General features: G+C 46.1%; 1 protein-coding gene across 2 annotated transcripts in view; it reads right to left on the bottom strand.

The window, feature by feature from the left end:
* The window catches only part of TXNL1 (thioredoxin like 1), a 75,299-nt gene extending 57,021 nt beyond the window's left edge, over nt 1-18,278 (bottom strand). The window contains exons 1-3 of one of the 2 annotated variants that reach the window (XM_029579747.1): nt 17,977-18,278; nt 15,005-15,101; nt 14,397-14,591 (exon numbers count right to left, since the gene is read on the bottom strand). In XM_029579747.1, coding sequence (XP_029435607.1) covers nt 14,397-14,591; nt 15,005-15,101; nt 17,977-18,074 — 390 coding nt within the window. In that variant the 5' untranslated portion in view covers nt 18,075-18,278. The remainder of the gene's footprint in view (nt 1-14,396; nt 14,592-15,004; nt 15,102-17,976) is intronic. The other variant, XM_029579755.1, reaches the window with a different exon arrangement.
* Between the last annotated feature and the right edge of the window lie 9,419 nt (nt 18,279-27,697).

The following is a 27,697-nucleotide window of genomic DNA, read 5'->3' as shown; positions in this document are numbered from 1 at the left end:
GATAGTGCAGCACAGAGAAGAACCCAGTAATCCTTTGACAAAACACTGAAAACCAACTACATCATTTAAACTGGGAAAAATAAGCTTCAACATGTTTGGAAAGAAAATCCTCTTAAAACCACTTGTTTGTCCAAGTATTGTGCAGGAAACAAACAGAACAACGAAAAACCAAAAGCGCAGGACAGAAGGCAACACCAAAAGGCCAAAGGTAGACCTCTTCCACAGAAAATATATACATGCACAAGACAGAAATTGGAGCAGAGAATCCTCTGTTCTCAAAAAAGGCCGAACCTCCTAGGTGGGGATTCCTGGACTGATGTAGCAAGATTCATGGAAAGAAAATTGACAGGTAAAAATGTCTTCTTCCATTTCATCCTGCTACATCAGTCCAGATCAATCACAACAGCTGGAAAGCACCCAAGCTCAATTACTCAGGGTGGGAGGAAGTAAGGGCCACCTTGAGAGTTCCAATTCCATAAGACACATCCTCCTTAGCAAAAAAACTTCCAAATCTGTAGAGTTTCACAAACAAACATAAGGAAGACCAAGTAGCTGCCTTGCAAATGTTGAATGGCACAACAGCAACAGTTTCCACCCAAGTCGACAACTGCACCTGGGTTGAATGAGCAGAAAGAATCTCAAGGGCCTGCTGGCCCTTGAGCAAATACACAGATGTCACCATGTCCTTGGGTCCACCCAGCTGTAGTAGCCTTGGACGTCACCTCCCCTTTGCATGGTCCTCCAAACAGTACAAACAGGTTGTCCATTTTACAAAATGACTTAGAAACCTCTAAATATCTGATCAGTACCTGAAGAATGTCCAAATCTCTCAAAATACTGGTTACTACCTCAAATACTCTTTCGTGAGCACCAGCAGAGTAATGGATTGATCGATATGTAAGAACATAAGAACATAAGAAAATGCCATACTGGGTCAGACCAAGGGTCCGTCAAGCCCAGCATCCTGTTTCCAACAGTGGCCAATCCAGGCCATAAGAACCTGGCAAGTACCCAAAAACTAAGTCTATTCCATGTAACCATTGCTAATGGCAGTGGCTATTCTCTAAGTGAACTTAATAGCAGGTAATGGACTTCTCCTCCAAGAACTTAACCAATCCTTTTTTAAACACAGCTATGTAACACCAACATAAGCTTTGGTAAAAGAAAGTACTGGATTAAAAAGACACAGAATAGGACATTATGACCAGAAAGGGATCTCTGCAAGATAGAACCTGAATCCCTAATAAACGGTGAGCTAAACAAATAGCTACCAAATAAACTGCCTTTAAAAGTAAAATCCTTAAGCAAGATCTGTTTCAGGGCTCAAAGAGAGGTGAGACCAATGCCTTTAAAAACAGATTAAGGTCCCATTGAGGAACCACAGAACTGAAGGGTGGCTGTACCTCCCCCCCCCCCCTAAAGAAAATGATGTTCATCCAGATGAGACATCACCAACATGCCTCAAATTCTACCTCTGTAAACTGGAGATAGCTGCAATTTGAACCTTCAGAGAATTCAAGGCCAAACCCTTATGTAGAAAGGCCAAAATCTCTAAAACATTCAAAAGTGAGAGCGAGAGAGATCAGTCTTTGCAAAATGCTTCGAAAAGGTGCTACACCCAAATATGTCAAATAATTTGATGTCTTGTGGGCTTTCAGTAGTTTGCAAATTATGGAACATGTGTAGCCTCTTTTCCTTAATCATGACCTTTCAAGAGCCAAGCTATAAGATGTAATGGAAGATCCTTCTTCATTTTAACTGACCATGAACAAACAGTCCCTGAGACCCTACCAGCCATAGCAGAAGGTCAAGCTGAAGCCTCTTGACATCTGCCTACCAAGATCTCAAAGGCCAGTCTGGAGCTATTAGAATGACATGATTTGTCTCCATTTCAATTCAGCACAGAGTCCTGCTAATCAACAGCCAAGGTGGAAATACATAAAGCAAGACTGAACGAAGTACTGATATGCAGACATTTAGGGGAAATGCACAGGACTGTTTCTACAGCAAAGTTCAAAAGCAAAGCACATTCAAGCAATATTGTCTGAATCATCAAGAAAACTGCTTGTTATGAAAAATGTTGCTAGCAGAAATTTTGTTATGGGTTTGAAAGTTGCTTGGTTTTCATTATCAATATTACTACTCTTAACATAAGGTTTGGAGGTAACCAGCATGGGAGTAGCAGTTATTACCATCAGAAACTTGCTAGGCAGACTGGATGGACCAGTTGGTCTTTTTCTGCCATCATTATTATGTTACTATGAAAGTGTCTATGCCTTCCGTTCCAAACTCTCTGACTGCAAGAGAACAGACTAACTTTGGCATTCTGCGAGTTGCCCTCAGATCCATGTGTGGCACACCCATCATGACCTCCCCCCCTCACACAACTCCTTGGACTCACTCTCTTCTCACTCACTCTCTTCAATGCCCAATCCCTAGTGAAAAAACCCCCACATACTCAACAACTTCTTATTAGAATCAAAGCCAAACATCTGCACAATCACAGAAACCTGGCTCAAACACACTGACATAGCACTACTAAACCAACTACCATCACATCTCTACAACATTTACTCTCTACCCAGACCCAAAAAAAAAAAAAGAGGGGGCGGCCTTCTCCTCGCAGTCAAAAAAAGAACTTAACCTCATCCCCCAAACAGTCAATTTACCCCACCAAATATGTGCTTGGCTTCTTCAAATCCCCACTGCTACAGATATGCCTAGTATACATCCCCCCTGGGCTACTAGAGCATGACATCCCCCCTCATTGAATTCTTTGCCGACAACATGGATCTCAACAAACCCTCCATCATACTCGGCGACTTTAATCTACATGTCAACTCCTGCCCACCTTCCCCCTCTTGCGAAGCTTTCCTCTTATCCCTTGACGCCATGGGATACAAGCAAATCATGAACCTCCCAACCCATAAAAGCAAGTTTGCTTACCGTAAATGGTGTTTCCGTAGATAGCAGGATGAATTAGCCATACTGTCATGGGAACTGTCCGTCAGGCCCGGGAGGCGGAGCTTCACTAGTGATGTCAGAGCTTTGCTCTGAGGCTGCGTGTAGTTTCCCGCCCTGGAAAACGACTCTCCTCAGTCTGTGATAAAGCAAGCGTGGTCGTGTAGAGAGAAAGTCGACTGGACAGGGAGGTGGGAGAGTCAGCATGGCTAATTCATCTTGCTATCTACGGAAACACCGTTTACAGTAAGCAAACTTGCTTTTTCCCGTCAATAGCAGGACTGAATTAGCCATGCTGTCATGGGAGTCCTAAGCTCCCCATCACGCTGTAGTAGTATGCTAGACTCTAATGTTAAATGAAGCGTGATGTAATTAAGTGTCCGTCGACTTAGCATTATCTGCTGCAAATGCCTGTAGAAGGGAATGCCCAAGTTTGGCGTTGTCTGTTTGTTGATCTAAGCAGTAATGGGCTGTAAATGTATGAAGGGAAGCCCAAGTGGCCTCTTTACAGATGTCCAATGGTGGAACATGTTTGAGGTGAGCTAGAGATGCAACCACTGCTTGTGTTTGCTGCACCGTGGGGTGTGTAGCTAACTATTCTCGTTGCTTCTCGTAACAAAACTGAATGCATTGAGCAATCCAACTGAGTATGGTTTGTTTTACCACTGGAATGCCTGGCGCATTCGGGTTAAAGGAAACAAAAAGTTGTGATGGTCTAGTAGCTGATTGAGTTCTCTGCTTATAATAAGCCAATGCTCGTTTGCAGTCCAACGTGTGCAGAAGCTTCTCTCGTTCTGTGGCATGAGGTTTTGGGTAGAACGTTGGTAGTTCAATAGATTGATTCAGGTGGCACGAAGAGACCACTTTGGGAAGAAAAGAAAGGTGTGATTGCAACAGCACCTTGTGGTGGTAGAATTGGAGATACGGGCTATAGTGTACTAGTGCCTGTAGCTCACTGACTCGAAGAGCTGACGCAATGGCCGTTAAGAAGACTACCTTCCACGTGAGGTACTTGGCGTGAGCCGTATCTAAGGGTTCAAACGGTGATTGCATTAGTTGCTCCAGAACCAAGTTAAGGTTCCAAGGAACTGGATGTTTCGAAATCGGAGGGCAAAGATGTGTAAGGCCCCGCAAGAAATGTGACACCATTGGGTATAGGGAAATAGATTGTCCTTCAAGCGGTCTGTGGAAGGCAGCAATTGCACTTAGATGAACCTGCACAGAGGCCGTGGCTAGGCCCGACTGGTATAATGTATGAAGGTAGACCAGGAGGCGTGTTGGAGGACATGACAACGGGTCCAGTCGCTCGGCGGCACACCATAATGCATATCGTTTCCATCTGAATTGATAATTATGGTGGGTCGACGGTTTCCGTGATGCCAGGATCACCTCCTGAACTGTGAGGGAGAGTCCCTGTTCTGAGAGAAGGATCCGTTCAACCTCCAAGCTGTGAAGTGTAGAGAGGCATGGAGGGGATGAAGTAGAGCACCTTGTTCTTGTGAAAGGAGATCTGCGTGAAGTGGTAACCGAAACGGTGGTTCCGTGGACAATTGGAGGAGATATGTGTACCACGGCTGACGAGGCCACGCTGGTGCTATTAGTATGAGCTGCGTAGCCTCTAACAATCATTTTTGTAGCATGCGTGTGATCAGCGGGCGGGAAGGAAAAGCGTACATCAGCGGCTCTGTCCATTGAAGGAGGAACGCGTCTTGAGCTTGACGTAGTTGGCTGGGCCACACGGAACAGAAACGGGTCACTTTCCTGTTGTGTTCTGTGGTGAACAGGTCGACTGTCGGTCGACCCCACCTGTCGAAGATTAACTTTGCCACTTCTGGGTGAAAAGTCCACTCGTGTGGGTGGAACACTCGATTCAATTTGTCCGCTTGAGTATTGGCGATTCCTGGGATATAGGTGGCCTGCAGGTGGATGGAATGGTTGCAGGCCCATGTCCAGATGTTGAGGGCTTCTTTGCATAGGGTCCAGGATCCTGAGCCCCCTTGCTTGTTGATGTAAAATATGGCCACCTGGTTGACCGTGTAGGTATGGGAGAAAGGTATGTAATGTGTAACGTATCGCCCTGAGTTCCAGGAGATTGATTTGAAAGTGTTGTTCGTGCTGGGACCATAGGCCTTGCGCTTGAAAGTGATCGAGGTGAGCCCCCCAACCTTTGCGTGAGGCGTCCGTGGTCAGGACTGCATTGTGTGGAAGGAGGGTGAAAGGCGCTCCCTCTCGTCAGGGTCCGTCTCCTGAGCCACCATTCGAGTTCTGAGGCCATGGTTTTGGTCAGCGAGACCTTCCAGTTGAAAGCTGCGTGTGTTTCCACTGTCTCTTGAGGTTCCATTGTAGCATCCGCAAGTGTAGGCACATGTGGGCGACGCCATGGGTGGAGGCCGCCATATGTCCGAAAGCCCCATCAGCCCGGCAGGTCCTGATGGGGCACGAGTCGCTCGTAAGTGGCGGAAGATGTGGCACATGGTTTGTGTTCTGTCCTGTGGAAGGAAGACTCTGTGTTTCATAGTGTCCAGTAGGGTTCCAATGAACTGGAGCACCTGCATGGGTTGGAGGTGTGATTTTTGGTAATTGACAATCAGGCCCAGACGATTGAGGCATTGGCTTGTGTTGAAGAGGTGTTGGTGAAGGATATTGGGATTGGAAGTTACTAATAACCAATCGTCCAGGTAGGGGAAAAGGATGATCCCCTTCCGCCGGAGGTATGCCACCATCACTGCCATGCACTTGGTGAACACTCTGGGTGCTGTTGACAGTCCAAAGGGAAGTACTGTGTATTGAAACTGCCGGCTGTTGACTTGGAAAGAAAGGTATCGCCAAGAAGAAGGGTGCATTAGAATATGCGTATAGGCATCCTTGAGGTCTATGCTGCACATCCAGGCATTGCGATGGATGAGGGGTAAGATGGCTTTGAGAGATACCATCTTGAATTTTTCCTTGATAATGAATTTGTTGAGGTCCTGGAGGTCCAGAATCGGGCGAGGTCCCTGGATTTCTTTGGAATGAGGAACTATGGGGAGTAAAATCCTTTGTTCTGTGAGGACTGTGGAAGGAGGCGAATCGCTTGTTGTTGTAACAGGGCAGTCACTTCCTCCTCTAGCCGAGCTGGATTGGATCAGGTTCCCCCGCTCGACAGATGGGGAAGGGGTGGAAGTTTGTGGAACGGGATTCGGTACCCCCGACGTACCACTTCCAGGACCCATTGGTCTGAGGTGATGGATTCCCATTGTTGAAGGTGGGATGTAATGCCTCCTATGAATACCTTTAGTGATGGTGGCATAGGTAGCTCTAAAAAGACTGAGTTGGCTTGTTTGAGGATGACTGTTGCTGATTTTGCGGGCGTTGGGGGCGAAGGCGGCCCCGTCTATTTTGGTTTTGAGTGGGCGGTTGGCGTGGGGGCGGCTGGTATGGTTGTGGACAATAGGACGCGTAGGGTCGGAACGCCCGTTGTTGGAAAGGTTGTCTTCGATACGTGGCATAGTACCTCCGTGAAGGCGCATAAAAGTGAGGTGCAGTGAGCGATTGTACCGCTACCGACTGTTCCTTGAGTTGAGCCACCGTTTCCTGCAGTTTTGCGCCGAATAAATTGTCCCCCCGGCAGGGGAGGTTGGCCAATTTATCGTGGACATCCTCACATATTGAGCTGGCTCGGAGCCACGCCAGTCTGCGCGCCGCGATCGCGCTGGCTGATACCCTAGAGGCCGTTTCGAAGCCTTCAGAGATAGTACGGAGTAAATGCCTGATAGCCTCTTCCATGTCCTGTAATGGGCTGGTGTCCTGGAGGGGTTGGTGGTCGTCTTTGAGGCGTTGCACGCATTCGAATAGGTACTGAACCAAATAGAATTGGTGATGGTTAATCCGTGCACCGAGCATTGAAGCTTGGTAGGCTCGTTTGGCAAATTCGTCTAAGGTACGAAGATCCTTCCTTGGGGGTGACGCGGAGTGCAATTTGGTCTTCTTCGCTTTCCCCATTGCGGACTCCACAACTAGAGACACATGTGGTAATTGCGGATTTGTATAATACGGGGATTTTTGCATCTTGTATTTCAAATCGATCTTCCGGGACACCGGCGGTAAGGTGAAAGGGGTATCCCAAGATTTCTCTAGGACTGAGTCCAAGATGGTACGTGGCGGTAAGGTTGTAGGGTCGGCTGGCAGGTCAAAGATTTTTAAGAGATCCAGTGTGTCCGATCTCAGATCCGGGACCTTTTGAATAGAAAGGTTAAGGACCTTTCCCATCTTCTCCAAAAATTTCGGATAGGTCAAATCTTCCAGCGGAGAGTAAGGCTCTGCCGGACCTTCCGCCGGATCGGATGGATACCCCATGGATGAGTCAGGGGAAGTATCCTGAAACTCTGGAAGGACATTAAGAGGTGGGTCCTGCAGCGGGGTTTCCAATGGAGGCGGATCTGGTGGCAATGCGGCCAGTGAAGCGAGCCTGGCTGTGCTGGGGAGGAGTGTACTGAGGGTTGAGGGGAACCTGCTCCACTAGCTGGAGAACAGGTCGGCATGTGGAAAGATGCTTGCATGACTTCGAAGAATCCAGACAGCGCCAGGAACAGATTCACAAACGCATCCTTTGTCTGCGGAGGCATGGCTGGTGATCTCATCTTGTTACTCTGAGAACGAAGAGTACGAGTCTCAGCCGGCAATCGACGTTTTTTGGACAGTGGCTCTTGTAAAGATGTCGATGTGAAGCCAATGATAAATCTGAGAAGACTCTGCCAGATGAGGAAGAAGATGGAGACTGTGATGACAGGGTCTGAGCCCCTTCCCCTTCAGAGGCTGAGAAAGCCGTCGAAAACAGTTGAATCGTCGGCTCCGCAGTGTGACTATGTTTGTGGGAGCGAGATTGTGGCTTGTCCGCAGTTGGTTGTGCTTGTAACTGCATTGTCTGCTTGTGCAGCACTCTTGGTGCTACGGTGGGTGCCAGTGATGGTGCCTCGTCTCTGTGTGACGACGTGGTATGGGAGGAAGGACCTACAGACAGCTGATTAGCTCCCTTGCTTAACTGCTTCAAATGCGATCTGTGTTTTTTGTGTGTCAGACGCGTGCTCGGTACGCGCCGTCGATGCATGCTCCGCTTGCGTCGTCGGTGCAGATGTCGTTATCGATGCATGAGCTCTATGCTGTTTCGTAGATTCAATTGCTTTCTTTCTCTTCGGCGCCACATTGTGCGCTGTCCTCGTATGCGTCTGGTCTCGCGCTTCTGGCGTCATGCCGTGTTTACGTGACGCGTCGCCTTGATCGAGTCGGGCGCCCATGTTCCCAGTGTCGCGTGGTTCCACTACGGTCGGCGCTTCCGGACCTTGAATGGTTCGAGGCCACGACGCTGTCGAAGCTTCCTGGGCGCGATGTTGCAATCGGCTAGGGTCGCGTTTTGGACGCTCTTTGGCCTTGTGTCGTTTCCTCTGCTTGCGGTCCAACCTCGCAGTCGCGAGTTCGACTGATACCGCTCGACGCTTCGGCAGGGGTGTCGGCGCAGTCGGTCCCGGAGAGGAGTGTGCCTCGGAGGAGGGCGCATACAACACCCCCCCCCCCCCCGGCCTATTCTTAAGGCCTCCATCTTTTCGGCTCGCTGTCTTCTGGCTCTTGGGGACATCCGTCTGCAGGAGAGGCACGACTGCATCTGGAGGTCTGGGCCCAGACACCTATAGCAGCAATCGTGGCTGTCAGTGATAGACATCACCTTTCCATACTTACATGGCTTGAATCCTGATGGCCGGGGTCCTTCTTTCCGGCCGCGTTCCGCCATTTTCTGAAGAATCACTGTTTTTCTCTACTTTTTAAAGTTTTAACTGAGGAGGTCTGAGGCTCTGTGTGCGATCTCGCACGCGGAAAAACAGACTAAGGAGAGTCGTTTTCCAGTGCGGGGAACCATGCGCAGCCTCAGAGCAAAGCTCTAGTGAAGCTCCGCCTCCCGGGCCTGACGGACAGTTCCCATGACAGCATGGCTAATTTCTGCCCTGCTATCGACGGGAAAAGCAGGACACACACTTGATCTCATTTTTATGAATTCTCGCATAGCCACCACCAATACCCCTACCTGCACCCCAGTACCCTGGTCCGACCATACCCTCATAAACACCACCCTCTCTACAATGAAACCAACACCCCCCACACACACTTTCCAATTTCACAAACCCTGCTCCAAAGAAGACCTTATCGCATCATGCTCTGACATCTTAAACAAGATTGACCTCACTAATCCAGAATCAGCTATCTCCTCTTGGAATGACACCAAAGACATTGCAGACAAAATCTGCCCACTAAAAATCAATAAATGTAAACCCTATCCGCGGCAATAAAAAAGCATGGTTCACACCAGAACTCAAGAAACTCAAAAACAACCTGAGAATTTTGGAAAGAAAATGGAGAACGCATCCATCCCCCTCTTTACTTGCATCATACAAAACTTCCATGCATGAATACAAGACTACCATCCTAAAAACAAAATGCGATTTCCATGCACACAAAATACACGACTATCAGTACAATTCCAAGGCCCTATTCACTTTGATATCAAACCTAACTGAACCTTCCCCCACACACAGCCCATCTTTAGACTCCAAAAGCAAAATGTGACAACCTAGCCTCCTTCTTCCATAACAAAGTCGCCAAACTGTCAGCAAATTTTCCCCCTGATACGGACTTCACTATGACCCCCCATGGTGTAGTCCCCTCCTCCCTCAAGCAAGCAATTGTGAAACCCATCCTAAAAAAAACCTAATCTCGACCCATCAGAACTATCACCCAATCTCAAACTTACCTCTAGAAGCCAAAATCACTGAAAAGGTAGTCAAGCTCCGCCTCACCGAATACCTAGACACACACAACATTCTATCCCCGTCTCAGTTTGGTTTCCGTAAATTTTTCAGTACAGAAACACTCCTATTGTCCCTCACAGACACCATTCTCAAAGGCATGGATAATGGTCAAGCCTTCCTCCTAGCGATGCTTGACATCTCCTCTGCCTTCGACACCGTCAGTCACAAGATCCTCCTAAACAACCTCGCCAATATAGGAATATCTGGAACTGCCCTTCGTTGGTTCAAATCATACCTTGAAAACAGACATTTCAAGGTCAAATTAAGCAACCTCAAATCTGACCCCATTAAACTTACCTGAGGTATACCCCAAGGCTCTGCCCTCTCTTCCACTCTCTTTAACATCTACCTGCTACCCCCTCTGCCACCTCTTAACCAAATTAGGCATCGTTCACTTTATATATGCGGATGATGTCCAAATTATTATCCCAATCACCGATTCACTAGACAATTCAATAAGAGTCTGGAACAACTGTATCAACTCGATCAGCCACCTCCTATCTAACCCCAATTTGGCACTCAACACCAACAAAACTGAACTCATTAATTCCCACAATCCCACCACACATTACCCCACACTTACCAGCACATCACCCCTCCCAACCTGGGAGTTAATATTGACAACCAGACATTCATAAAATCAACTTTAAAGGAATGCTATTTTAAACTTCATGTGTTAAAGAAAATTAGGTCTCTCCTACATGCCCATGATTTCCGCACCGTTCTTCAAACCTTAATCTTCGCCAAGACAGACTACTGTAATTCTCTCCTACTAGGCCTCCCTGCCTCCACCATCAAACCTCTCCAGTTATTACAGAATGCCACTGCCAGAATACTTACCAATACCCAGAGAAAAGACCATATCACACCCATCCTAAGAGACCTCTACACTGGCTCCCGATCTCATCTAGAATTCTTTACAAAACACTCTCCCTTATACACAAAACCTTACACAACCAGAACATCACCTGGCTAAATAACTCTTTCCACTTCAATACCTCCAACAGGCCAACCAGATCTGCCTATAAAGGAACCCTTCACATCCCCTCCCTAAAACTACACAATGAACCTCCACTAGGGACAGAGCACTCTCAATAGCAGGACCCATCAACTGGAACTCTATGCCTCCCGACCTACGCATTGAACCCTGCACACACAAATTTTTAAAAAAATTGAAAACTTGGCTTTTCAAGCTAGCCTACAAGTTATTAACTGCTCTCTGAAATGCCTTGTCACCAAGCCTTATTCATTTACACATATTTTATTTCAACAGCCGTCTACTCGCTAGTTTTAATGATTTATACCTCACTTTAAGCATGCCCGTTACCAAAATACTTAACCAAACATTGTATATGCTGTACAATATATATATGCCTATATCCACAATTTGTTCGCTCTTCATATAAAGTTATTCACCTTTCTCTGTTTGCCATGTAACCAAATTGTTCAATGTATTTTCTCTATCATATTACATTCTATGTAAACCGATACGATGTGAATACGGTTATCGGTATATAAAAACACTTAAATAAAATAAGTTATATTCCTATTTACCCAAATCCAGAAGGTTCCTTCTCAGAAAATCTGCTTGCACATTCTCTTGACCAGCAATATAAGCTACTGACAATACATGCAGATTCTCTTCTGCCCAAGGAAAGAGATGATCTGTCTCCTCTGATACGCCTCAATTTCTGGTGCCACTCTGTTCTTGTTCGCTACCGGAGTAGCATTGTCAGATAACACTGACTACCTTTCCTTTGATTAGGAGGAGGAAATGATACAGGGCTAGTCTGAATGCCTTGGTTTCCAGTCTATTTATGGTCCAAGTTGCCTCTTCCTGATACCAGAGACTCTGGACCACTTGGTCCAAACAAACAATGAACTCCCCAACTGGCCAGTCTTGCATCCATCATCACTGGTATCCAGGAGGGAGCTGACACAGTGACCCCTTGTGAAGGTTCCAAGGGACTGCCACCATTGAAAACTGTCCCTCACCAATACCAGCAAAGGTAGAAGAGATTCATAGTCCTGGGAGTGAGGCAACCAATGAGCAGAAGTAAAATTTGGAAATACCTCATTTGAGCACTGGCCCAGGGAACTAGACCCAAAGTGGCTGCCATAGACCCAAGCAGTTGAAGATCCTTGGGTATCTCCTGAGTGACAAATGTCCATACCGGCCAGATCAACTTGTTTACTACCTCTGCCATCAAATACATTTGGTCTTTCTCCATATCGAAGCATACATCCAGATATTCCAAAGACTATTCTTTGGAAAATGATCACCCAGCCCAAGCTTTCTAAAACTCGCCTCAATCTGTCAGACTCTTGAACACATTCTTGATAAGATTTGGCTCTGATCAACCAATCATCCAGATAAGAGTAAACCAAGATACCTTCTAGTCTTAAGAAAGCCACTACCACAAATATGACTTTTGAGAAAGTTTGCAGAGCTGTTACCAAGTCAAAAGGTGCAACATAAACTGAAAATGCTCTTGTAGAATGCAAAAACAAAGATATTTCTGATCTTCCTGCTTGATGGGAATATGAAAGTAAGCCTCCAACAGGTAGCGAGATGGCAGAAACTCGCCCTGCAAAAATACCACTAGTACCAAGTGAAGAGTCTCTATTCTGAAATAAGAGATCCAGAGAATACCATTTACGCCTTTTAGATCCAGGATAGGTCTAAAAGCTCAGTCTTTTTTGGGAACCACAAAATAAATTGAATATTGACCAAAACCTCTCTACGAGTGGAGATGGAGAGTGAAGCCTCACTAGAATATCGAGAACTGCCCTATGTTTGGTAGCTGAAACATAGGGAGAAACCATAAAGACTGGGAATGGGAGAGTCGAGTTCCAGGGTGCAACGATGGCGAATAATCTCTAACACCACTGATATGAAGTTATTTGGGTCCACATCTAGTAAAACTGCTACAGGTGACCAGAGTGAACCCATCATATTTAATTGAGAAGACAGACCAGTTCCTGAGATGGAGGCTGAATCAGACTTTGGCTCATGAAACACCAAAAAGACAGACTCGCTTCTCTTGATGAAAGAGACCCTAGAAAGGAATAATTGAATGACTACTTCCCAGGCCTGAACCACCTAGAAAGCCAAAACCGACCATGACCTTGGCAGAGCAATAGAATGCCCAAGGGTTGTCCTCAGGAAGCAGCTGTGGTTTTGGATCACTTAGATTCCTAACTAGTTGTGCCAGATCAGGTTATATCAGGATTTCCCTATCCTTAGTGGGCTAACAATGTAAGTTTGTGCCTGAGGCAATGGAGGATAAAGTGACTTGCCCAAGATTACAATTCCACCAGCAGTATTTCCACCACTTAGGAATGTAGGGGGGGGAAGCTATGGTGGATTTGCGGATGCCCTTGATAATTGGATCCAAAACCAGAGCCTTCTTAACCTTGGAATCCACAATCCTGAGGCAAGTCACCACCTGATCAATGAAGGCTGCAATCTCACCCCTATGAAACAGGCAGATAACAGAGTCATCCTCTCTATCCAAAGAAACCTCTCCTCCTTCTATGGATTCACAACTGGCCAAATCCAGCTTTTCCTGAGGTTCCTCCTGAACCTGTCTCTTTTACAGCTGCAAGTACTACAGCGACGACCACAATATAGCATGTCTATTAAGACCTCTGCCACCCCCAGCAAAGCTCAGACGTAACAAGAGACAATTAGACTAGCCTCTACCCACTTACCCCACGCCGCAAACAGAAGTATTTCTGGCCTTTTTCTAGGCCTTCTGCGACTTGGCTGCAATTCAAATTTAAAAGGTAGGTGGGGAAGGAAGGAGGGAACAGGCAGGAGGATTCTCTCTCCTACACAAAAGACACAAAGGCTCTTTGGTTTATTTAAAAAGGAGACAATCCCTGCCCCACCCCTCCCAAGGCTCTACCAAATCCCTTCTGGGACTGGGAACCCCTTCACACCGGGCTCACTCTCCTTGGAAACCCAGAGGCCTAACCCTGCAGGCTTCAGTGTCTTCCAAGAAATCCTGCTACACCACCAGTGAATTTTACCATCTGCTGAAGGCAGAGTATACGGAATTCTTCTCTGTGCTGTACCTCCTATGCATACTGGTGATTATGTCACAGAAGAAATCAGTGTGCTCTGCCTACATCTGCAGGTAGAGAGGCATAACCCAACCGTTGGGATTGATCTGGAGTGGTATAGCAGGATGAAATGGAAGTAATGATTTGCTTTTTTGCAGAATCAACAGTAGAAGTACTTTTAATTGGTTTTTCAATCTAGAAAACTTTCCCCATAGACACAACTTGGGGAAAACCCCACATGAGATGAGACTGAAGGACATAAAAATACATACACTAGAGTAAGGCCTAGAATAGCTCACAGTCAATCCAGTTTTCAAGACATCCATAATGAATATGCAAGAGATTTGCAAGCAATGGAAGGAGTCTGTATAAATCTCTCATATGCATATCTATTGTAGATTACTTGAAAACCATTCTAGCTAGGGAGTACTCTGGAGCCAGCTTGAGAAACACAGCCTTAGAGGAGAAGCAGGGGAATATAATAGAGATATTCAAATCCTCAAAGGTATAAATAATGCATAAGAAGCAAACCTTTTTCAGAGTAAAGAATGCTCTAGAATAAGAGATCACGGTAAGAGGCTCCAAGGTGGCAGGACTCAGGAGCAACATCAGAAAATATTTCTTCACAGATAGGATGGTGGGTGCATGGAATGGCCTCCCAAGGGAGATGATGGAGACAGAAACGGAACTGAGTTCAAGAGAGCATGATATAAGCGCAGAGGATGCCTAGATACAAAGAAGTGAAGGAAAAGCAGAGATCAACTGAGGTCTAAGGCACTGCACTAAGAATGAACTTGGGCAGACTGGATGGGCCTTACGGTCCTTATCTGCTATCATATTCTATGTTTCCAGTTTAGTGTTTCCCAACCCGCTCCTGGAGGCACACCTAATCAGTTGGGTTTTCAGAATTATCACAATGAATATGCATGAGATAGATTTGCATATACTGGAGACCCATGTTTTGCAAACCTATTTCATTCATATTCATTATGGAATTCTAAAAACCCAACTGGTTAGGTGTGCCTCCAGGAGACAGTTGGGAAACACTGTTCTATATAATCAGGCTCTCTAAGTTGAAAAGAGTTCTGACTTTTCAACAGAGTAATATAAAATGAAATTTCTCTTTAGTTATTACTCACTTGGCATTGATGTACATCAACTTCCAAAAAGATTGCGTGGGGATATTTATTACTCAGAGCATTGAATGCAGGCGCTATCCGTAAACAAGGACCACACCTGCCAAAAATAAGTAAATAAAAAGCATATTAGGCAATACCAAGCTTCTACATTGTATTTTTTATTATTCCTAAATAACCAAGCCACTGAAAAGCTGTACACCACATGGCAAGAAATGCAAAGAAATTGGGTGCAAGGAAGATGTGTTTAAGGACTCAGTGATCAAAAAAGTCACTTTGGGCACACATGGTAGTGGTGCTTGTTGGTGGCTCAACAGGGTGCAGCCCTCTCCTTGAACCAATGCCTGGATAAGGGATAAGGGAGGCACTATGTTATTAAGTTTTTGACATGAAACGTAAGGCATCCCATAGCACTTTTGAAAGGAGAACAGGAGTTATTCAGATATAACATGGATTCTGGATCAGGCTTTAGGACATCTGTGTACCCTGAAGCTGAAGAGACAGCAAGAGAGGCTGTAACTCATGAGAATGAACTGCATGGGAGAGCAGGAATTGCAGGGTTCAAACCTAAGGAAAAAGTCTCACAGAGCCACAGAAATGTCAGTTAGGCAGAGCGCTAGTGATCATCAGTGAAGTCCCAACAATGGGAACAGTAGTAATAAAGCAGATGCAGATATAACATGAAGGGCCTTATACACTTCTCATCTCTTTCACCACCATGCACTGACTGAATTATTATTATTATTTTTTTTTTACACTTTCTAGTAAAACAACTGTTATATAACAATCTGTGTTAAAATGCAATGCAATACCCTTTTTAAAAGCTCATATGGATTGCTTCTAGGCTTTTGGCGAAGATCAAGTGTAAATTCATAGACCGATGGAGTGTAAAGGAACCAAAAAACTTAACACACTTTAAAATGTATTTCTTTTTGCATCTTAAGGACATAGTGACAGAGTAATGACAGCAGAAAAAGACCAAATGGTCCATCCAGTTTGCCCAGCAGTTTCTTATAGTAGTAACTGCTGCACCGTGTTGGTTCCCCCCAAGCCTTATGTTAAAGGTAGTAATATTTACAATCAAAACCAAGCAACTGTCAAATTCATAATAAAATTACTGCTAGCAACATTTTTACAGGGCAAGAAGCCTTCTTGATAATTCAGACAATGCTGCTTGAATATGTTTTAATTTTGGACTTGACCACGGAAGCATTCCTGTGCTTTTTCTCCAATATCAGCATATCAGTACCCCAGAGCTTAAACGTTGGCTCTCTCAGAATCCAATTCCCCCCAACCACAAAAGGATGTCTGGCATCCTAAGCTACTGATTAAGGGCTTGATTCACTAAGAATTTTCTTCCATTGTGTGTCAAAGAGCAAAAAAATGTAGTGAATTAAGTCTTAAGATATGATCCTAGCTAGCATGATTTAAGTTCTCACCTGGCAGAAAGACTAGGAAGAAGTCCCACATCTACTCTTACTACAAAAAATTAAAACATTCCATTACCCTGGTAAAACAAGCTACAAATGAAAGAGAACCAAAACTTGAGGGGAGTAGAAATGGGGAAAAATAGCAAACTTTTCATATAGCAGTAAACTCAGTATTGCAGGCTGGCTGATTTTATTTTTTTTTCAGGACAAGCTGATCTAGTCTTGGTTTTACTCAACTGCATGCATGGACTTGTAACTCTGATTTCTCTAATAAATTCTCTAAGATCGTCAGAATGACACCTATCATTCACTGCCATCTTTGATATGAAGGTTGGCACCTATGGTGTGCCAGTTCTTTATGCTTAGCTTTCATTTTGTTTCCAGATCTTGCCTGTTTTTAAATGTCACCACTCCAGGTCTTTATACTTTCTTCTTTTTTACTCTCCTGTACTAGATTAACTTGTTTGCCACCACAACCTTCAAGCAGACAACCAGCAAGTCACATTTTCTTTTTGGCCAGGTCTTCAACCTCCCATCATCTCATGCAACCTTTCATTTGAAATCATGTGTTCCTAGCTATTTTCATAATTCTTTTACAACACCAGATATAAAATGCATGTATCTTCTTACATGCAATAAGGTAAAACCAGGAATTGATCAAACTGTGCTGAAAATATGGAAACAATTAGCAATAGTAAATGCAGATGAATAAGGTTTTAAACTAGTTAATTCTAAGCAATTATGACTATAAATATATTTATGTAAGAGATTATTCAAGATTGATGGACATAGGGGGAACAGAGTCTCTAAGCTGAAATTTATTTGGGGAAGTTTACTTTTAAACTTAATGAACATGTTTTATCTAAAAGATAAACAATTCAAGTGCCTTATGACTGAGATGTCTTTGAGGTTTTTAGGTTCTTAATTTAATTTTAAATATAGTCATATCATGATTAAAAATATAAATGTTTCAAGTAAGAATATTGCATATTATTGTTGATTTTTTTAAACTGTCAATCTAGGGCATATAAAGCATGGCTGGTTATTTAAATCACAATGGCTATAAAAGCATTCAGCAACAATCTTAAACTTGTAGTTTAATGTGGGATGTATCTACTACGTTCTTTTCCCATTAAATCATATGAAGTTGCCGTGTTAGTCCACTTGCATGCATGGAAATAAAAACAAAAAACAAGGTAATACCTTTTAATTTGACTAACAATACATTTCTTGACTCACTTACCGGTATCATTACACCTTTCTTCGAGTAAGAATATAATAAGCTAAATCCCAAGGGATTTAGTCCAAAAAAAATGTATTACTTTATATCTTTTGTTAACTTTTATTTCCTTACTAGTCCTGATACCCCACCCCGGTCATTGTTCTAGAAGGGAAGTCCGAAGTCACTTTCTCACCCTGTCAGCGGCTGTCACAATCTGCTTAGCTCCAGATAAAACATGCGGCTGCTGCTATAAAGCTCACCGCATGCAGAAGGCCAGGGCTTTCCCCGTCATCCTTCCCCCGGGCTGAGACACCCTTCCTTACCCTCTCATGGTGAATTTGACCAGGGTGAGCCTGGAGCCGGCGCCGCCGAGCTCGGGCTGAAACTCGGGGTCGCTGGTGATCACCTTCACGCCCACCATGGTCCTTAGCAGCAGCGGAAGAAAGAGGTGAAACCGGGCCGGGGACAAGGAGGGGAAGGGGGTAGGGTAACGCTGTCAGTCCTGTTTCAGTCTTCGGCGGCTGGGAATCGGTGCAAATCTGACGGTCTAACGCCACTTCCGCTTCCGGCTGCCAGTTCTGGCCCTCTCACTCGCTCATGTCGAGTCATGCCAGGCCCCAGGTGACAAACAGAAAACAGCGGAAGAACGATACCCAGCATGCAATGTGTACGTTCCCTGGTTTAAAGGAGCAGGCACACGCCATTCCGCAGCAAGCGGGCTCCAACTAATGCAGGATGATGACGTCCAAAGTGGGCATAAGGTGTGGGGCAACCATTTTTGATTGGGGTGACAGGGACCAGTATCAGTTGCAGGAATGGATCAGCAGGAATTTAGTTCGAACTGGGTGGTAACTACAGTAAAGAATTTAGTCTCTTGGCACAAACGCTTTCTACTGCCTGTGAAAGCAGTGCATTTTTTGTTAGGGTACAAAAAAATTGTAGTCTATCCGTCTTTTTCCATCCGTTTTTCTACTTTTAATCATAGAAATAAAAGTCAATACGCAAGATGATACGTTGCTGTGGAGAGCTTCCCTCCCTTCATGTGACAAGTGAAGAAACAGTACAGTTTAACAGCGACGCATGAGGTTCCAGGAATTTATAATTAGAGCACAGGAAAGGGACGGGGTGGAATTTGACGGAGTAGAGGCAGCAGCGGCTGCAAGGGTAATTTGCGCTGTAGCGCGAATCTTTAGTCCTTCACTGCGCTTTCTGATATGAGCAGCAGTAGTGCCACACAGTGATCTCTTTGACAGTATTGGCTCTTGCCACAGAGTCCTTCTGCGCCTCATACTGCTGGGACCTTGCAGCCGTCAAAATTTTGGCACTAGGCAACCAACTAGTTTTTCCCAAGGGAATCACCAGCTCTGAAGGGCAGAAGTTCTTTACTGTTTTTAAAATATGTTTGCAGTGAAATGCTTCTGATTTCTTATTAAGGAATTCTCCTTTGCTCTACACCACTCATAGTCACAGTTTCGATTTTTAAAATTTAATTTAACAAGAAACTCAACAATCGGCCTCCAACACATCAGTTTCTCAGGCTAACTGTGGCTCAGTGTAAGAAGATGCACTCAACAGAGGGCACAGTTTTAGGCATATTTTTTGTGTGCATATTGAACTCCCAAAATAGCAAGGAGTTTTGCACACCACAAATGTGTGTGTAAAACTGTGTGTTTTGGTTAGCACCCTTGCATGTAAATCCGATGAAAATGAAGACCTTAGCCAGAGAGATGCCATGTTTTGTTCACACTCAAAATTTAACTCCTGATCAGAGAGGTGGAGTAAAGTTCCTGGGGTCAGTGTGTTAGTATGATGCAGTCCGAAGAACTCCCACACACACACATCAGCTTACTCGAATGGTGTGTGTGTGCATATTTTTATATTATTTTACCTCTACTTTACCTCTATTAGATTGCAACAACAGAGGACCAGACTTAAGTGTTAATCTATCTTACAGCTGATATACTTAAAGTAGACATGACTTATCACAAACACTGAATACTATTTAATATGAAACTATGTTACAGTATTTGATGGCACCTGTTTAATATAACTCAACACATTTAAGTTTTAAATTATGTGCCTTATTGTAAACCGTTGTGACAGCAACTAGCTTAACGATAGTAAAGATTTTAAATAAAAATAAATAAATAAATAGTATATGGGGGCTGAACCTGAAGTTTGTAGTGCCAGGGTCCTGTAGTTAGGATTTATGCTCAAAAACAATTTGTGCACAAATCATGGTTTTGGCACATAAAATGATTTATGTACAGAAAAAAATGTTTTCGATACATAAATCATATTTTACAGATGTAAAACAATTTGTGCACATAAAATTTCTGCCCAGATTATATGATTTATTTGTTTTTATGTGCGCAGAGATTTGTTTTATATTTATTTTCTGGTTAGTGCATTTTTTTAAACTCCCAATACATTAACATGCCATAAGCTTACTGCATCAGGCTAAATGATTTTACTGTGTGTGTTAAAAAAATGTTGAATTTTAGTGCACAGTTTTACCTCTTACCTTGTTACATTGGGCCCTCAGGCAGCAAAAAAAAAGGTCAACTCTGGACCTTGTCTCCTCTCCATTTGATAGGATCTGTGCTCCTCCACATTCACCACCATAAACCCATCCCCCCAACCCACCCCCCAACAAATCTGGGCTCCTATACACCACCCCCATCGCTCCCTACTGGACCAGGGTGGTTCCTCCTCCATCCACGACCACCACCCACCTCAGCTTTCTCCCTAGTGCTGCTCCAGCAGCTGGGAAAGAATGGGACTAGCATGTGGGTGAAATGGCCCTAGAAACCCATCATGTATGTCCTCCATCTTTGCACAGGTTTCCTCTGCAAACTCAAAGCTTTCAAGCCCTGCACTCATACTGGTATTGTGCTTTCCCAGCTGCCGCATCAGTGTTAGAGAAACTGAAATGAGTGGCCAACCATTAGGGAAGAAGAAGTTGTACACTAGGCCTGGGAAATAGGAGGGTTTGGAATTGAGGGGTTGGGGAGAGTAGAAAGGAGGGTTTGTGGGGAGACTCTATTGCTGGAGAAGCTGACAGTGAGTGAATTGCCAGTTTTAAAGGTCCTGCCGGCTGCCAGCCTCCCTTCAACAAAACTGATCCATCGACGACCTTACATTGACTCATTGGCAGTCTGGCTTATGATTCTGAATCATGAACCTGTCTCCCCAACAATGTAGAAATTCCTAATTTCCTAGTGTGTAGCAGATGGACTCAGGACCAATGGGTATAGTGTGCTCTTGATAGCAGTTGGAGATGGAGTCAGATTTCAATCTGACATCAGCACTACATATACCCGTGCACGAGTCTTTGCTCTCCAGTTTTTTCCGTCTCCATAGCAGTTTGGGAATTCATACACGCTTGCACAGCGTTAAAAAGCCAAACTCCAAATTTAAAGAAGAAACAAAGAAAACCTTACCTCCAAAACGAGCCCTGTTCTCCTGCGATGATACCTAAGGGTCCCTCCCCCAGTCGAGATTTCCTGAGGATTTCCAAGATCTCTCAAAAGTAAGCCTCGGTCCCGACGTGGACTTAGCCCCTGGGAAAGGGAGTGGCTGAGAGGCAGCCTTGGTCCGGTAGCCGACCCTGCTTGGACTTAGCCCCCTGAAAAGGGAGCAGCTGAGAGGCAGTGGGTGCAGAACCGAGCGCGGCGGTGAAGGTAATTTCCTCTCCCCCCGCAGCCGGAGACCGCCTGGCAGAGGACCGAGAAGCGCCAAGACAAGGTAAGGTAGAAAACTTTCTCTAAGTCTCCGGTCTCCGAGGATCTGACAGCCGGAGAGTTTGTCCCTCCGGTGTCTGTACAATCTGGTTCAGCAGCCCCGTCCGGGCTAGACCCCGATCCAGCAAGAGGGTCCTCCCACATGGAGACCCTCTGAGGGGGCCACCATCTTACCGGGTGGTCACCAGCGTATCCCCCCCCCCCAGTCGCCGCATCGTCTGCACAATTGAGCTGTGCGCACAGCGGCCAGCAGCATAGCGGCGCGCGCATCAGGGCCGGGCGCATGGCACACTCAAGGGTGCCGCGCGCATCTTCCGCTCCTACTCGCACAAAGTAGGCGCACCCGGAGCGTATAACCAGGCCTCCCGGCACGCGCACCAGTACAGGATACACGCGCAAATCATGGCACCGCCGTCAAGACAGCTAAAGGTCCAGTCCTCTGTCCGGCATGCCACCTGAGAGCGGCGTAGCCAGAGGTGACTTCCGCCCTGTGCCTACTATACGAAGAAGCTTGGGGGGGGGGGAAACCGAGACAAGGTCCCCCTCAGCCTGTAGAGGACTCCGGATCCACCAGCGAGACTACCCGGACCTCTCTATTCCCGACTTGGCCCCTCCACAGTGGGGGCCCTCGGGGAGCGCCGTCGGACCCAATGCGGTCCCAGGCAACTTCACCTGGGCGGGATTCTTCGCTGAGCTGCAATCCAACATCCACGCACAGACAGGGCCACCAGCGGCACAACCACAAAGCCCACCAGTGGTCCAGAACCTCCCAGGCCCTTCCCGGCCTCCACCAGATGAGCCTCCCCTGGACAAATACCTCCCCTTAGGGGAAACAGATGACTCAGAGGAGGAATCAGAACCCCTGGAAGAGGGGGAAATCCCTCCAGGGACGGAACCGTATCGAACCATGATGTGCTTCTTTCCAAAAGAAGAATTATCAGCTCTCGTAGCCACGAGTCTGAAGGCAATGGCCATCCCAGACACATGCAACACAGCAGAGTCCAAGGCGAGCCCCTTCCTGGCCAGGCTCCACCAGACCTCATGCCATTTTCCTACACTACTGTTGCAACCGTCGCGACCCGACGGCTTCACTCCGCCTACCTTTCTTTTTCTGCGATTCCTCCTGCTCCCTGTGGACGTCTGGCTGCCACGGCGTCTGCCCACCATCCTCTCTGGCGTCCCCGGACCGGCTTTGGCGCTGCCTCCCACCATGCTCCTCAGGTAACTTAGGGTGCGCGTGCCACGCAGCCCTTATTCTTATTTCCTCTATGGTGCGAACCTCAGGGGCGTCCCCCTGTGATGACATCACAGTTGCAACCGTTCCTTCCCGACGGCTTCATTCCACCTACCTTTCTTACTTTGCACCTCCTCTCGCTATGGATGGATGCCTGGCTGCCGTGGCATCTGCCTGCCGTCCTCTCCGGCGGCCCAGACCAGCTTGGGTGCTGCCTCCCGCCATGCTCCGCTGATACCTTAGGGCACGCGCGCTGCGCGGCCCTCACTCTTATTTCCTACTTGGTGCGAACCTCAGGGGCGTCCCCCTGTGATGACATCACACTGCCCGGATATTTAAAGCCTATGATGTTTGCTAGCCTTTGAGTTAGCAAGGGGGTGATCTTATGGATGGGATTCGCTTTCTGTACCCAGCTACTCTGCCTCACCAATCTTCCATTGGACTCTTAATGCTAACGGGGTATCCGCTCCTCGGGGGCCTCACTTGCTTTTCAGGTCGCTATCAGGAAATCGGTACTCGCTCCTCGAGGGCCCATGTTCCCTGACTCGTTGCCTGCTCCTACCTTCTCTTCTGCCTGGAAGGATTCGCTGTCTTCAACACCAGTGAGTACTACCATCTTCACCTCAGAGCTGTTCCCTGGAACCAGGTACTCGCTCCTCGAAGGCCTGCCTCCGTTCCAGCCCTAGTGCCATCTCCTACATGGAACCACTGTGTGAGTACATTACCTTCAAGCCTCTCAGCTCTCAGGGATCAGGTACTCGCTCCTCGAGGGCCTGCTCTCCCTATCCTGGGGTTCTCCATACTGGGGCTTTGTGCATATTCCACTGTACTCATTATTCTCAGTTCTTTCCACTACAGCACTGCTACCGGAGCAGTAGCTGTTCCAGCGCCTGAGAGATACTAGCCAGCCAGACTACTTTTGCTGCTCACCACTGCCACCTCTACCTGCCTTTATCTTCCTTCCAGCTTATCTTTAAGCCTCCAAGTTTTCCATTCCTTGTTGATTGTAACTTTGACTTATTCCACTTTTCCTTTGTTAACTATTAGTCACCAGAATTGTTACCTTAATTTACCCTTGTTAAAATGTAAACCGATCCGATATGGTTCTCTACTATGAAGGTCGGTATAAAAAACTGTTAAATAAATAAATAAATAAATTGTCTAATAAAAGACCAATCTCTGTGTTTGTGTGTCCTAAGCTGAGCCTGACCTGTGGCCCCTCACGGGACTTCCCCCGTGGGCGTGGTCAGCAGCCACAGTGTCCAAGGGTCCACCCAAACCTCACTAATTATAACAGATTGCTAACTCCATGGATCCAGCACTGCTCAATGCCTTACAGGCTGACCCTGGCCTGGCCCTGCTCATTGCTAAACAACAAGACACTTTGGAGAAACTCACTTCAGCGTTTCATCAGCTACAAGCACAGAAGACGCAAGACACTACTTCCAGTAACTATAAAGTAAGTAACTATAAAGTAACTATAAAGACTATGGTACCTCTGGTTGCTCCAGTTCGTTTCTCTGGAGAGATTCAAAGAACCAGAGGTTTCCTAAATCAATGCTGCATGCAATTCACATTGCAGCCTGCACACGTCCGCACAGCCTATGCCAAGACTACTTATTTTCTATCTTATCTTGATGGAAGGGCCTTGTCTGGGGCTTCAACGCTGTGGGAACGTAAGGATCCAATCCTGCAGGATACTGATGGATTTCTAGAATTATTGAAATCCGTTTTTGATGATCCTGCTCGAGTGACTTGCTGGTTCTGTCCTGGGGGACCTGAAGCAAGGCAACCGACCACTGGCTGATTTTGCAATAGAGTTCAAGACTCTTGCTACAGAATTATGCTGGGAACCTAGATGCCTGAAAACTCTCTTCTTTAGAGGTCTGAATACCAGCTTGAAGGATGACCTTGCCGCTCGTGAGACACCTGACTCGCTGGATGAACTAGTGGCTTTGGCTACTAGAATTGATCACCGGCTTCATGATAAGGTAAAGAACTCAAGCCTACTAAAGGACGGGTTCAGAAGGAGACTCGTGCTAAACTTGCACTTCGGATGGTTCCAGCAGTACCTGTTGCCAGTGGAGAAGAACCGATGCAACTTGGTCGCAGTTATTTGACTTCAAGAGAGAGAAGACTTCGGAAGAGGTATGGCCTATGTATGTACTGTGGACAAGCTGGTCACGATCTCCCAACATGCCCTATTCGTCCGGAAAACGGACGGTCCTAAGTCCTGTAGGAGGACTGTTCTTAGGCCTTACCACGCCTTCTCCTCCACTCTCTCTACCAGTCTCCCTGTCTTGCGGACCATCTACAATCCAAACTCTTGCCCTTGTGGATTCGAAGGCAACTTTATACTTCGACGCCTAGTGGAACATTTAAGGATCCCCCTCATTACTTTAGAGGCTCCACTACTCTTGTCATCCATCCATGGAGAGCCTTTGCCTGGTGATGTGACTTGTCGCACCGAACCAGTGACTCTTCGCACCGGAGCCCTCTATACGGAGACAATCCCCTTCTTTGTGATAGAGAAGGCCATGCACCCTATTGTTCTGGGGTTACCCTGGTTGCAGTTGCATCAGCCTCAATTCGACTGGTCCTCCTTGGAACTCTCCCGCTGGGGCCCAGGTTGTCATGGCAGTTGCCTCAAGGAAGTTTCTCCTGTTCTCTGCATGCCTACAACTCCAGTGATGGCAGGACTGCCGCATCAATACACATCATTCAGTGATGTGTTTTCCAAAGAAGCTGCTGACATCCTCCCTCCACACAGATCTTATGACTGTGCCATTCGGCTGAAACCAAACACTGAACCTCCTAAAGGACATGTCTATCCACTCTCTGCAATAGAGAATAAGGCTATGTCCGAGTACATCAAGGAGAATTTACAGAAAGGTTTCATTAGATCTTCAAAGTTGCCAGCCGGCGCAGGATTCTTCTTTGTGGGGAACAAGGACGGAACCTTACGTTCTTGTATCGACTATCGAGGTCTGAACGAAATTACGATTAAAGACCGTTACCCCCTGCCTTTAATCTCAGAGCTGTTTGACTGGCTTCAGGGGGGCCAAGATATTTTCAAAACATGACCTGAAGGGGGCCTACAACTTAGTCCGGATTCGCAGTGGTGACAAGTGGAAAACGGTTTTCAACACTCAAGACGGTCATTTTGAGTACTTAGTAATGCCCTTTGACCTGTGCAACACACCCACTGTGTTCCAGAACATGATGAATGACATTTTGCGGAATTTGTTGTACAAGAGTGTTGTACTGTACCTAGATGACATTCTGATATTTACTCAGAATCTGTCTATTCATCTAAAAGACGTCAAACAAGTTCTACTGACTCCGAGAACACCGACTCTACGCCAAGCTATCCAAGTGCGAATTCCATAAAGACTCTGTGCCTTTTCTTGCCTACATTGTTTCTAAAGATGGCTTCCAGATGGATCCCCCAAAATTAGAAAGTATCAAGAATTGGTCCCAACCTACCAGCCTGAAGGCCCTGAGACGATTTTTGGGGTTCACCAATTACTATAGCTTTATAAAGAACTATTCTTTAACGGTGCCCTTGACTGCTATGACCCGGAAAGGGGCCAATACTTCTAAATGGTCCTCGGAGGCCATTTCTGCGTTCGAAGATTTAAAGACTGCCTTTTCCATGTGTTGTAGATCTACTCCTCCAGAGGGGCAGAGTTAGCAATCTGTTAATGATCACCCCGCCAGGGAGGCGGAGTTATCAATCTGCTATGGATCTGCTCCCACAGAGGGAAGGAGTAGCAATCTGTATAATGCTGCTCCCCCAAGGGGAGGAGCTAGCAATTAGTAATACTCCGTAGGCAGAGTTAATGATCTGTTGTGGGTTGGCTCCCACAGAGTGGCAGTCTGTATGATACTGCTCTAGTAGTGGAAGGAATAAACAGTTAATGGAAATCGGTGAATCCTTGGGCTGATGGCAGATGACAGCGCCCCCAGGAGGATATCCTGAGAGGGATCACCGGCTAGGCTGGAGTATGGAGACAAACACAGATAGTTCTTTATTAGACAGGAAGTAGAACCACCAGAGGTGGCAGTAGTGAGTTGATGTGCCCGGCAGGGCTGAAGTCCCTCAGATATTGGAATTGCGATCTCTGGGTTGCTGAGCTGTAGAGAGAGACTATAGGTAGTGAGTAGACAGGGTATGCTGGATACATCATCATTAGTAGATGATACACTCACAATTGTAGATATCTGTAATGGCTTCTATGCAACAGAGAGTCTTCAGTATATTCAGGAACAGGAGCCGTAGGCGAGTACTGGTTCCTAGATGCAGTCTTGAATAAGAACTCACAATATCTGTGTATGAGATGGCTTCTGGAATATAAGAAAGTATTTGGAGGGTTTTAGGAACATAGGCCCTTGTGGAGCGAGTACCGGTTCCTATCTGTAATCTGTAACAGTAATTCACAAGATATAGGTATGCGATAGCTTCTGAGATAGAAGAGAGTTTTGAAAGGTTTTAGGAACATGGGCCCTTGTGGAGCGAGTACTGGTTCCTATCTGCAATCTGCAATAGTAATGTACCAGATATAGGTATACGGTAACTTCTGAGATAGAAGAGAGTTTTGAAAGGTTTTAGGAACATGGGCCCTTGTGGAGCAAGTACCGGTTCCTATCTGCAATCTGCAATAATAACTCACAATCTCCGTACCTGCGATAACATCTTAGCCAGAAGGGAGTCTTCAGAGATTAGGAACATAGGCCCTCGTGGAGCGAGTACCGGTTCCTATCTGTAATAGAACTCACAGTGTTCATGTCTGTGATTGCTTCCAGGCAGTAAGGAGTCTTCTGAGCATTCAGGGGCGTAGGCCCTCGAGGAGCAAGTACCAGATCCCGTTTTAGCAATCTGAAATCAAGAAGAGAGAGCGGGGCCCCCGAGGAGCGGGTACCCCTAGGTAAGTTTGTGGAGGCAGAGCAGCAGAGAGAAAGATTCCCCCTTGCTAACTCGATTCGTAGTTGCAAGCAAAGACCTTTTAAGTTGAAAGCGGATGATGTCACTATGGGGGGACGCCCCCGAGGTTTGCACCCTTGCCG

This window comes from Rhinatrema bivittatum, chromosome 1, assembly GCF_901001135.1.
Source record: "Rhinatrema bivittatum chromosome 1, aRhiBiv1.1, whole genome shotgun sequence".
In the NCBI taxonomy this organism is placed as follows: Eukaryota; Metazoa; Chordata; class Amphibia; order Gymnophiona; family Rhinatrematidae; genus Rhinatrema; species Rhinatrema bivittatum.
Note: the sequence above shows the minus strand (reverse complement) of the source record. Positions and strands in the feature narration are given on the sequence as shown.